This window comes from Haemaphysalis longicornis, unplaced genomic scaffold (genome assembly GCF_048455015.1).
Source record: "Haemaphysalis longicornis isolate Haplotype H1 unplaced genomic scaffold, Haemaphysalis longicornis Haplotype H1 scaffold_12, whole genome shotgun sequence".
NCBI classification, from domain to species: domain Eukaryota; kingdom Metazoa; phylum Arthropoda; class Arachnida; order Ixodida; family Ixodidae; genus Haemaphysalis; species Haemaphysalis longicornis.
Window position 1 is genome coordinate 117,507,252 of NW_027526225.1, and position 11,406 is coordinate 117,518,657.

The following is an 11,406-nucleotide window of genomic DNA, read 5'->3' on the forward strand; positions in this document are numbered from 1 at the left end:
ACAACGCTTAAAGACCACCCCACTGAGTCGCCGGAAACAGCTACCGTACGGAAGCAGATCTCACCAAGGAAAAGGAAACTACGGCTTCGCGCGGCAAAATCTGAATGCCAGGAGGAGGCTATTTCGACCCCGGATGCTGGGGCGATAAAAACGCCATCAGTGCACGACCTCATTCGTCACGCAGAAGCACTTGCCAGGACCACGGAAGAATTGCCCCAAAATGTAGGTTTACTTCAGGACAAGGCAACACAGCGAGATCAGGCAACTTTAGCACTAGTTAGCCACGCAGCTGGTCTCAATAGCGATCCCTTTAATGCCCCTTTCTGCATCACTCCGGAAAAGGAATTTGTCAGCTTAGGCGTTGCAGTGGCGGGGAAATCAAACTCTCCGAATGAAAAAAAAGCGAAGAAACAGTACCCTCCTTCTGGCGATTCAGCAGCCCTTTTAAGCCCTGAAAGCAAAGACAAAAGCCAGGTTGAAGAGCGTGCAGGGAATCAATATTCATGCCCAAAAAGTACGACGCCGAAGAGTGCGGAAGGAGAAGCTAAATCCCCGCCTTCTACATCCGTTCCGCCAACTACACGTGTTGCTAGAGACAAGAACGGGCATCTTGAAGAGACCCCAACCGGGAGACAACGAGCCCGCACAGACGTCACCGAGGAAAGTGAACGGAAAGTAGAATCTTCTGCTCCTACTTCAGCTTCGCCTGCGAGTCCATCTGCACATGACGACAGCGGCAACGCAAGGAGCGTGAAGGAAGACATTGCTCAAAAACCGCACGACGAAAAAGCGCCTTCACGAGCTCATCAAGAGGACGAAGAAGAACGGCGCAAAAGGAAGAAGCCGTACGCGAAGAAAAGCAAGTCGAGAGGGGGCAGCAAACCGCGAAAAGGCAAGAGGCACCTTGAGAACACCCGGTCGTCCGAACGCCCTCACCACTCAAACAACCTGATAATGTGCGCGATATGCGCGTTGTTCTCTCTGCTGCTGTTGTCGCTGATGCTGATGTTTGCAGCATTCATTATCATCGCCAGAGCCACCAGCAGTCCGACAGAGTCCCAGCCCACGACCCAGAGGACCACTGCCACCCCAGCGGGGCGGGTCGGAGGCATTGTTTACTGCGACAGCGACTACTGCAACCGCGAGGCCGAGTACCTCTCGTCTCTACTGAGTGACAGCACGAAAGCGTGCGACAATTTCTACGAGCACGTGTGCGAAGCCTGGACGAAGGCGCACACGGTCAAGGGAGCCGGAGCCGGCGGTGGCATATCGACCGACACGCTCCTACTGGACGCCCTCACCAGGGACTTGGCACCCTTGCTGGACGTCTCCGAGCGCAAGGATGTGCAGCTGGCGGCGTCCCTTCGCCGAGCATGCGCAGATCGCAACAAAGCCAACACCGGCCTGGACCGAGTGCACGATCTCTACAAGGGCTGGAAGATCGGTCAGTGGCCCAGGACGCAGGAAGCGGGCGTGGCGGACGTGTGGACGTACGCGGGTCAGCTTGTGCGGGATCTGGGCCTGGAAGCCCTCGTCCAAGTATCCCTGGTTCGCAATCCTCGTGCCTTCGCCGCTGGGGCGACCCTGGCCGAGCTGAACAAGCCCCGGTTCATCTTCTCCTGCAACGACGCTTCTCGGCAGAGCGTAACGAGAATCTTCCGCATGGCGCTCCTGGATCTAGCCGCAGAAAATTCCCAGAGCGTCGGCAACGCGCTGCTCGAAGAAGTCATGACCGCGTTCGTACGCCTTGGCTCCACTCCGTCGGTTCCCGCTACGCCGGACATCGACACCGGCGCCGCCTATGTCGCCAAACTTTCGGACCTCGATCCGGGGTACCGAAACTTGCTGGGCGCTGCGTTCGACGGGGTCGACTCGTTCGACAGCGCCGAGGCCGCGGTCGTCGTGCGGTCTTCCGACTACGTGCGTCATTTCCTGGCCACAGCCGTGCGAGAGCTCCGACCGCGAGCCACCCTCAACTACCTCGGTTTCCTGGTGCTGGTGCAGCTGGCGCCTTTCCTACCCGACAAGTTCACGTCTCTGCGCCAGCTGTTCGCCAAAAGCGTCCGCGGGCGGGCGTTCGAAGACGTGCCCGACACTCAGCTGCTCTGCCTGATGGCCGTCGAGCGAGTCCTGCCTGCCTGCTTCACGCGAATCCTCTCGGAACAGAACGGGGTACGCTTGCAACTTAACACAAAACGAATGTAACGTTGTACGACATAAATAGCGCACTGCGTGACTATTCCACATTCAGGAATTTGGACCCCAGTTTTTTTTACCTGCTATAATTTCGAGAACCTTTGCGCAATGACCCAACGAGGCATTAGGCGCGTATACGCTGCTGGCAGTCTTACATTTCGGGATCTGAATGGTTATTATGGCCTGAAGTATTATTTTTAGACGCAGAAAGCAATAATACCCAGCGGTTGCAATGCTGCGTTGCAATGTGTTTCCACGCAAAACGTCGACGTCGCATTGCGTGATATCACAACACAAAGCTCATTTTTGGGAGTGAAACCGTAGCCTATCGAATTACGAGTACAAGCATGTGATTTGACAAAAAAAATTGACCTGTGCAGGGATGTTGTAAATCGCGTATCATGGCGTTTTTATTTTGAGATGTCACATGCAGAAAAAATGCGGAGAATTGTGTCAGACGTCATTATTATTAAAAGGTGTTCAATTGAATAAAGCCACTAGTCATACAAGTGAATGGAGGAAAAGCATGACCAAGGGGACCAGGAATACAACACATGCAACCTCGTTTCATTCAAAATGCCGCAACTTCGCATTATAAACGTGTAAAGTTTTTCTGCGCCTTCCAGTACATATTGCCAAATTCATTTTTAATGCGTCGTAACTATCCCCAAATCAGCTGGGACAGGAGTGGTAGCCCCGTGAAACGTCTCATTAATCAGTCAGAAGCGTTTAAAAAAGCTCCGCCGCAGACCAGGCTGCACCTGCCGGCGGAACGCGTAAACAGCGATGACGCGCCTGTGACGCTCCGGCCTTCCGGGGCTTCTTCCTCTGGCCAGCCACGCAGCTGGAGAACTGGTCAAGCTCTGCTGCGAACGCTTCACCCATTTGCTGCCCCGTGCACGCGTAGACCTTGCGCGCAGGCTTGCTCCCGAGCTGCTGACCGTCCGGTAGCTCGCTGGACGGCTGCAACGTCACTTCAAAGGCCGCACTCTTCTCGATTTCGGTTTCAAAATCGCCGATTTTTGCTTGCGGCGTCCACGCGCGTATCTCAGGTGTCGTATTTTGTATCTTGCGGTCTTTTTCAGCAGACTATATGGTAATAGCCCTTTCAGGAGGTCGAAATTTTGAGTGCAGTTTGCCTTTATACACCAATAACTTTGGCGGCTGTATCGTTTACCCTAGATGGGGGCTGCAGGGAGGTGCGAACTGCCTTATCTTTTGCATAAAGCATGGTTTAGCCACGTTGCTACCAGGTACGTACCGTTTGATAAAATTCTGCAGAGTCGCTTAATACTGTACACTTGTAAGAACGCGAAAGCCGAGCAATGGTGATAGAGCACTGCCGCGCTCCTCGCATGCGCTATTCCGGTTGCTGATGATGTCATGTGACGTTTAGAGCGAACGCTCTACTATTCCATGTCCCGCAAGGTCATTCATCGCGTCGCAATGACCTTGAGCCGTTGGAGCACAAAAGTGGCCGGTGAGACGTTACACCACGTGATCCGCTGCGGAGAGGCGTCGCTCGGAACCTCTCCACTGCGGTACCACTAGAGCCACTAGATCGGGTGTCAGAGTATCGGCACTCTTTTCTGTCATTGTTGTGTGCCGCTGACAGCGGCCATTGGTCGAACCGCGTCACGTGACATTTGTTTACCCCGGAAGACCCATGGGGGCTGACATTTTGGTGCCTTTGTGTTGCCGCTCACGCGCTCTTCGATAAGTCGTGATTTTCGGAGCCCGCTGCGGCTGTATGACACGTTAAGAGTGAGTTTTTAGGCTCCCCAGACAGAGTAGCGATGCTGTGCTGCTCTGTACTGCGCTGTTTCAACCTTCGGGAAGGTGGAAAACGCCTGCATCGCTTCCCGCTGGGAAAGAACGACAGTGGCCTAGCGGAACCCATAGCCACTTAAAAAGCGTAGCTTCATTAGTAGCTCTAGCATAGCCTAGAGCCACTAAATAAGCTATGCTAGCGTGAACGAGCCTGACCGTATCGCACCGGCGCGCTGCCTCTAAATCTTCGGAAAGTAAAGACAGCTGTCATGGCTGCCAGGCGGCGCCCGGTTTAATTCCGCCCGTCAATGTCAGCCGCAATAGGGCGCATATAGCTGGCCACCCTGGCGTCAGGCATCAAAGTGGCTGCTGCCGTGCGTCAGTGTCTTTACTCTTAAGCGTAGCTTATTTAATGGCTCTAGGTACGACGTCACTAGGCGAGGCTTAACGGGCGCTTCGGCTGCGCTTGCTCGCTCAGTCTCACCGTGGATGGCGCCCCGGATGGGCAGTCTTCGTGTGCGCTCCAGCGCGAACGACAGGCTGGATCCAATCAGCCAGTAGCCTACCTTTCATGAAACACTGCGTGCTAGCCTTCGCAAAACAGCTAAACAGAGCCACTTTACAGCGAAGGTGTTAGCTTCTGGATTTTCGTGTCGTAAACAAAAAACCCAAGCAGGACCCAGCAGCTCTCCCCTGATACGCCGAACGCATGCGTAAGGCTAAGCAGGTATACAGCATAGAGCTAAGTATTGGTTTAAAAAGAGTATTTTAGCAGAATATGTTTGAAGGTTAGGCAGTACTAGTGCCACTAATTAGAGCAGTTCTTTCCCAAGACGCCGAGCGCATACGTCAGGCTAGACAGTGCCCAGAATTTGCCCCAGAGAAGCCGAGCGCAAGCCATGAGCCTGCCGAAACGACGAGAAACACTTCATAATACCCTCCCCATCAGCCTTTGTAGTGGTTTACAGCAGCTTCGCTGGACGTCCACTTTCGCAGGGCGCGATATGGCGTCCATTTTGCCGCACCACTAGTGTTGACGACAACGACGCGGACACCTTTCGCGTTCGATGAGGCGTTTTGTAACCCAGAGTTGCTGCTGCTTCGTTCGTGCAAGAACGAGCACGGCGACACGAAGGAGCGCGTGCGGCAGTTGGAGCGCGTCTTCAGCCGGAACCTGGGCTTCCTCTCGTGGGTGGACGAGGCGCGCGCCGTGCTTGCGCGCTACCAGCTGAGGAGGAGCCCGGTCCTGCAGTTCGGCTTCGACGGCGACAGCTGCGCCCCGCCTGGCGTGCAGGAGAACGCAGAGCCGGTGCTCTTCTACCGAGACGTGGCCCGAGGCCGGCAAGGAGAAGAGCTGCGAGCTGTAAGCATCGGGGAATAGTTGAAAGAAGGGCTATGCATAGCTGGGGCACAAAACATTGGACGTTTCGACAAGACTATTTGTCTTCGTCAGATCAACGGCTGGTATCCTTAGCGCACGTCAGGAATAAGTCCCAGTAAGAGAGACAGAGACAGAGAGAGATAAATGAAAGAGAGTTTTAGCAGTCCGTCTGTTCCGTCGTGTACGTAGTTACCGTGTTGACCGGGACCCGTTTGGGCTCTTGGGCATTCGTCGCGGTAGGGGGATTAGTTCAGCGTCGCCATGCCCGTGCATTCGTCACGGTGGGGTGAGCCTCCTCGCCCTTCCTCCTGGCCCATCCGCGTGCGCATGCACAGTCGGGTCCCGGTAATCACGGTAACAACTTACACGACGGAACAGACGGACTGGTAAAACTCTCTAAAGAGAGAAAAGCAGAATGTAACGAGAGGTGGGGTAGGAGAGGAGACAGGTAGCGAAAAGGAATACCGGCGAAAGGGGAGCCAAGTCTGGACGAAGCCTTCTGCCAGGGGGAAACTTCATTGCTCTCTCTCTCTCTCTCTCTCTCTCTCTCTCTCTCTCTCTCTCTCTCTCTCTCTCTCTCTCTCTCTCTCTCTCTCTCTCTCTCTCTCTCTCTCTCTCTCTCTCTCTATCTATCTATCTATCTATCTATCTATCTGTCTGTCTGTCTGTCTGTCTGTCTGTCTGTCTGTCTGTCTGTCTGTCTGTCTATCTATCTATCTATCTATCTATCTATCTATCTATCTATCTATCTATCTATCTATCTATCTATCTATCTATCTATCTATCTTTCTCTCTCTCTCTCTTTCTCTCTCTCTGTGAGCGTGCGTGTGTGGGGGGAGAGGAGTGAATGGCGGAGGGGTAAATGGTTGCGGTGGGGATTGGAAGTGAGGAGGAATCGATTGGAGTCGAGGATGTACTTGCAGGCTCCACATGGAGTGACCGAGCTGGACCAGGAATGAGGGAGAGGTGATCTCAAGGGGCTGTTATGGAGAAAGAAGAGTGAAGTCGGACGCCAGTATGCGTGAATGGGTGGGCTCCACAGCCTTTGCAGCGTGTGGATCTATAGCAGCGATGGAAAGTTAGCCAGGGAGAAAGAAATGCCACAAAGGGCTAGTGCAGCTTGTGGCCGAAGACTGTAGTGCTTCGGCGATTATGGCTGCCCGACCCGTGAGCTCCTTTTCCAGGTGCAGGGGCCGCAAAATTTGTGAATTGGCACTGTCTGATGTTCTCTCTGAAGAGAGCGGTGATGACAGGAAAGAGGACAGATCTGCACACCCACATTTGGTGGTGTACTTCTCCGCAGTACTGACAGTTGAGGGATATAGTGAGGGGTGGACGTGACGAAGAATGGCTATACAAAGAGGGATTCAGTTTGAAAAGCTGACGCCAAAGGCGGATGGTAGGTGTGGGTGGCGGGAGGGGAAGAGTGCGTGAATTCCGAGTGCGCCGCGGCCATCTTGTCGCTCTAGGGAAGGGTCTGCAGTGCTTTACACCAAGGCTCTGTGTAATGACAGCATTGCACACGGGGTTCAGAGCGATCTTGTTGATTGTATGGTTACGGTTAAGGTTGGAAGTTTTCCCCGTGAACTCGATCTTGGCAGTTACAAGAAAATACGAACGTTCTGAAGCCCAACTCCCGTTCGTTATAAAAGAGGGCACGCTTTCGTTTTCTGTCAAACACAATTCTAAAAGCTTAATCACCTAAAAAAGCTGCGGTGTCAATGCCCTCACGACGTTGGTGTCGTGAAGGCGTTGCCGAGTGGTCACGTTGGTGGCCTCTGCGCACGCGGTAGCCGCCCGATTTTGAAGAACAGCCATCATCAAACTGATTCCCGTGCGTTGAATAGAACGCCTTCTGGTTACTGCGGTGGGGCAAGACAAACACGAGGCTGCTTAAGAAACAGGGCCCGAAGCTCTGTTCCGACTCGGTTCCGAACGGCGGGCAGGCTAACCTCGAAGTGGGAGCACATGCCGGGCTTTGTTCGATAAGGTTGAAGGCGTCATCTTGACAAAAAGCTTTGCCTTTGACACGGGGCGGTCAGTGGGCAGAATGTCTGGCTGCCACAGTAAAGTTTGCTCTTTGTCGTGCTGCGATCAGCAGTACCGTTGCAGTTCTAAAGGTCATGCAGACTAAACACGTTTGGTTCATTCGAACGATTGCCTGGTTAGAATCATACTGTCACAACTTTTAACGCTTACCTTTTAACGCTTTTAACGCACGCTTCGCTTAAATAAGCTATACAATTAGAAAAAAAAAAGGTAATGGGCTTGTGACCCACTAGCTCATTTCCCGCAACAGAACATATGACGCGATATGCACAGCCGCGCGATTGGCTGGAGCCGGAAAAAGCAAACACAAATTATGCAGGGCTTATAAGCTTGCCGAAGGAGCTATTTGCGCTTAAATCTAATGCACATTCATTTTACAGCAGTACGAATGGTGGAGTAAACAACGAAAGTTACTAAAATACGCGTAAACATAGAAGTACCGATGCGGACTGTTGTTGATACTGGGCGCCCTATGCTTGTTCTAGCTGCCCAGCAGTCCGCCGCTTTGAAGTTGTCTCACACGGCACTATTCTATTGGCGTAAGCGACGGTGTCTTACGTGACCCTGTTTTTTGAGCATACCCCATGTTTCACGAAACGATTACTTTCTACCGTAACAAAAACAAGCCATGGGCAAATACGGTAACAAACAAAGCAACGCTGGACAACGGTCCGATGATGATGATGATGATGATGTGGCTTGTCCCTTTGAAGAAGTGGACTCAGCCGGCAACTGAAAAAAACACAGGGGAACATATTAAAGGACGAAAGTTGCTGTGGCTCAGTATGTTAGCGCCATCTGGGAGGGCTGGCCAAGCAATTGAGGCTGCAGAGCCTAAAGATGCACTGGAAGTTCGTTTGAATACCCGCCCTTGTGACTTCATGGCAGACATCACATCTAATCAATTTAGCTTAAAATTTTGATTCTCCCGCCAAATCGCGTGTTTTCGAAAACACACGATTTGGCGGGAGAATCAAAATTTTAATCTAAACTGATTACTTCTCAGGGAATACGGCATCATTTGCTGCCGGACAAGCGCTGGTGCCACTATAAAACACGAAATCTTTTGAATAAAACAAACGTGCATTTTGTCTAAATGGCCCCTATAAAGCAGGGGCGTTTTCGTCGCATAAATAATATGGGCAACGGATGGAACCTTCAAAACAGATTAAACTAAGCCAGAAATAAAAGGGCCATGAAGTACGCGCACGTATACATCCCACAAAGCACGGTCCAAATTTTCGCGCAAAGGAGCGCATGCGAGCACGCAATCGCGCGTGCAAGATTGGTTGATTTACCTCTCGAACGAAGCCCCTAATCACGGGTGCTCGCGTTCACTGACAAAATCAGTGCTAAACGGGTAATGAAATGAACCACCTCAAAGGTGGTGGCTTATGAAAAAGATAAAAAAAAAACACATTTTAATTGGCTGTACAGAGGAGTTTTGAGCAGTTTCATACAAAACGGCTCCCGCTTTAGAAATCGTATGGTCAAATAAAATACGGCGCTGCTTTGGAGCAGTTCTAGCTATGCAGTACAAAATGACAAAATAGCGAGACGTCTTCACATTTAATCGATTTTTAGACCACGCTATCCCTCACGTATGCCGCTATTAGAGCCACTGCTGACGTGATGTATACTGTGCGCGTGCACAACGGCGACAACACAGAAAAACCAGACCGGTGGCCAGCCGGCGTCGTCGGACCTGTCGACGTGGCCCTCGTACGACTGGTCTCGGCGCTCCGTGCACGTGCCCGCGGCACTGTTCAACACCTCGGTGCCGACAGCGGGTCCCATGTTCGCGCTGCACTCGTCCCGCTACTCGGTTCGCACATACCGGGCCCTGGCGCACATCCTGTTCCGGTCGGCGTCGGACGAGCCGGACGCGGCGCTGTGGCGCCAGGACAGGGACACCGCGCTGGCTCCGCTCCTGGGATGTTTCGAGTGGGACCTGCGGCAGCTGCCCACCGCACTCAGGGCAGCGAGCAGCGACGACTTGGGGGCCGTGGCGCCGGACTCGGCGGTGTCGCGCGGTGCCGTGCTACAGCAGGCCGTTGCGTTGAAGATGGCCTTCCGCGCTTTCAAGGTATACCTTCTGCACCTGCAAGGTGCGTCCCAGTGAGCCTATAGTGGGCCTCCTCGATTATCAGTCCTGGATGGTCCGCGGACTGCCCGAGCCGTGATCCGGCGCTCAAGTTTCTTATGTATTCCTATGGAACTTCCGGATCCGAACGCAGTCCTCGGACTGCCCGCGGACCGTTTAGGACAGGCAAATCGAGGATGCCCAATGTCTCACCCAGCTCCCGTCGATTCCCATGAGGCGTCTGATTTACACTCTTATTAAAGATGAGCGTGTTGTACACACGACAGCGTACAGCCCTGCTGGAAAGGGCTGAACCGCGCATCTGCTGCCATGTGACGCGTTGCAGCCAATGGGACCCCAGGCTGGCTCATGCCGGCATTCACAGCCAATGATAATTTAGGTGCCGCTTCGCCGGTATACGTAGACACCACCGAAGGCAGCGGGGGCATTTAGATGCCTTTGCATTAGAATAGTCACAGATCCGTTTCCGACGACGGATTCCGTACTGCTAACGTAATACGCGCCAATTTTGGGCCGCACTCGCAGAAGCTGCTCCACGTCGAAGAACTGCGGGACCGCGACTTCCGCTATGCCCGATTCCCCGAGCTGACGTCGGAGCAGCTCTTTTTCATCTACTACGCGATCGACAACTGCGAGAGCGGGGACGTCGTGTACGGCGAGCAGCTGGACCACCGCCTGCCGGCACCGTACCGCGTCAACGTGCCCCTGCGTCACATGGTCGAGTTTGGGGACGCTTTCCACTGCGCCGCCGGGTCGCCGATGGGCCGGCTACCGCCTTACGCGTTGTGCAGCGTTGTGCGACAAGACGTCTGGCACAGGGGCCTGGAGAGTTCGCGTGAAGACGAAGACGACGACCAGTGGTAGAGCGACCGCAGGGCCTCCTCCGTGATTCAAGGAACTTGTATTTTCCCGCTGTTCTATAGGCATGCAGCTGGTTGGGCGCTCTGTTGACGCCAATATAAGCACCAAGCATCCCTTGTCCTGCCAGGAATTTTCTTCGTCAGTACCGCAACTTTTGCGCCAATGGGTTAATAATTAACACCGTGCGACGAAGTATACATGTAAATATGCGTTTTTATAATAGAATGTTCCAAGAGCGCGCTGCGCGAATTTAACATCTCTCTTTGAGTCTTTGCCATTGCACGTGTTGTGCGTATCCCGTGTGTCGTCATGCTCGCGTGCGTCACACCAGGTTTGGCAACGCTTGTTGGGCTGGGTGCATGGCTTGCATGGCTTGCACGGGTGTGATGGGTGTGCATATCGCCTCCTGTGGACAGGCGGTTGGAAGATCCTTGGCCTCGTCTTCGGTTACCACATTGCAGCTGGTGTCAGTAGTGTCTCTTTATTACAGCAAAGCTGTAAATGGCTAGGATCCAGCAGATCGTCTCCGGTCCCAAAGCAATGTAGACAGGAATCGCTAGCGAGCGTAGCGCCACGTTGTGGAGCCCTTTTAAATCACCGGAATCGTAAAACTGCGCGCCACACCACCGGGACACGAAAAAAATCATACCAAAATAAAAAGGTCCTGGGCCTTCATAGACCATGCGCCGTGATTACCGTACCCGCGCTCTAATAAATGGTTACCCACGATTCCTGTGTGTTTTGTAGCGTAAGCTACACTGGCCGTAGAGCCTGCACTACGGCACTACCGTAGAGCCTGCGAACTGTCATTAGCTGAAGACGTCTCGACGGACACTGCAGCGCTTTCTGCTACCCGGCCGTAACAAACCGGCAGCCCGCAGGCTCTACGGTAGTGCCGATCTGGAAGACGGCGGCTGTATTCCGAGGAAGGCGAAATGCATGGCGCCCGTGTAGCGGGTGGTGTCAGTGCATATTATACAACCCCAGGCTTTTTTCTTTTTAATAGAACTACTTCACGTAATGCGCAAACGCTTTTGAAACTGCA

General features: G+C 53.2%; 2 protein-coding genes across 2 annotated transcripts; both read left to right on the forward strand.

Annotated features, from left to right (window-relative positions):
* Window positions 1-422: 422 nt before the first annotated feature.
* LOC144162142 (neprilysin-11-like) lies at window positions 423-6,383 on the forward strand. The gene is made up of 3 exons (XM_077692630.1): window positions 423-2,172; window positions 5,081-5,329; window positions 6,271-6,383. The coding sequence occupies exons 1-3, from the start codon at window positions 955-957 to the stop codon at window positions 6,304-6,306; spliced, it is 1,503 nt and encodes a 500-aa protein (XP_077548756.1). The 5' UTR covers window positions 423-954; the 3' UTR covers window positions 6,307-6,383.
* Window positions 6,384-6,499: 116 nt separating this feature from the next.
* LOC144161811 (uncharacterized) lies at window positions 6,500-10,512 on the forward strand. Its single transcript, XM_077692408.1, has 3 exons — window positions 6,500-6,514; window positions 9,066-9,482; window positions 10,026-10,512. The coding sequence occupies exons 1-3, from the start codon at window positions 6,500-6,502 to the stop codon at window positions 10,362-10,364; spliced, it is 771 nt and encodes a 256-aa protein (XP_077548534.1). The 3' UTR covers window positions 10,365-10,512.
* The last annotated feature ends 894 nt before the right edge of the window (window positions 10,513-11,406 follow it).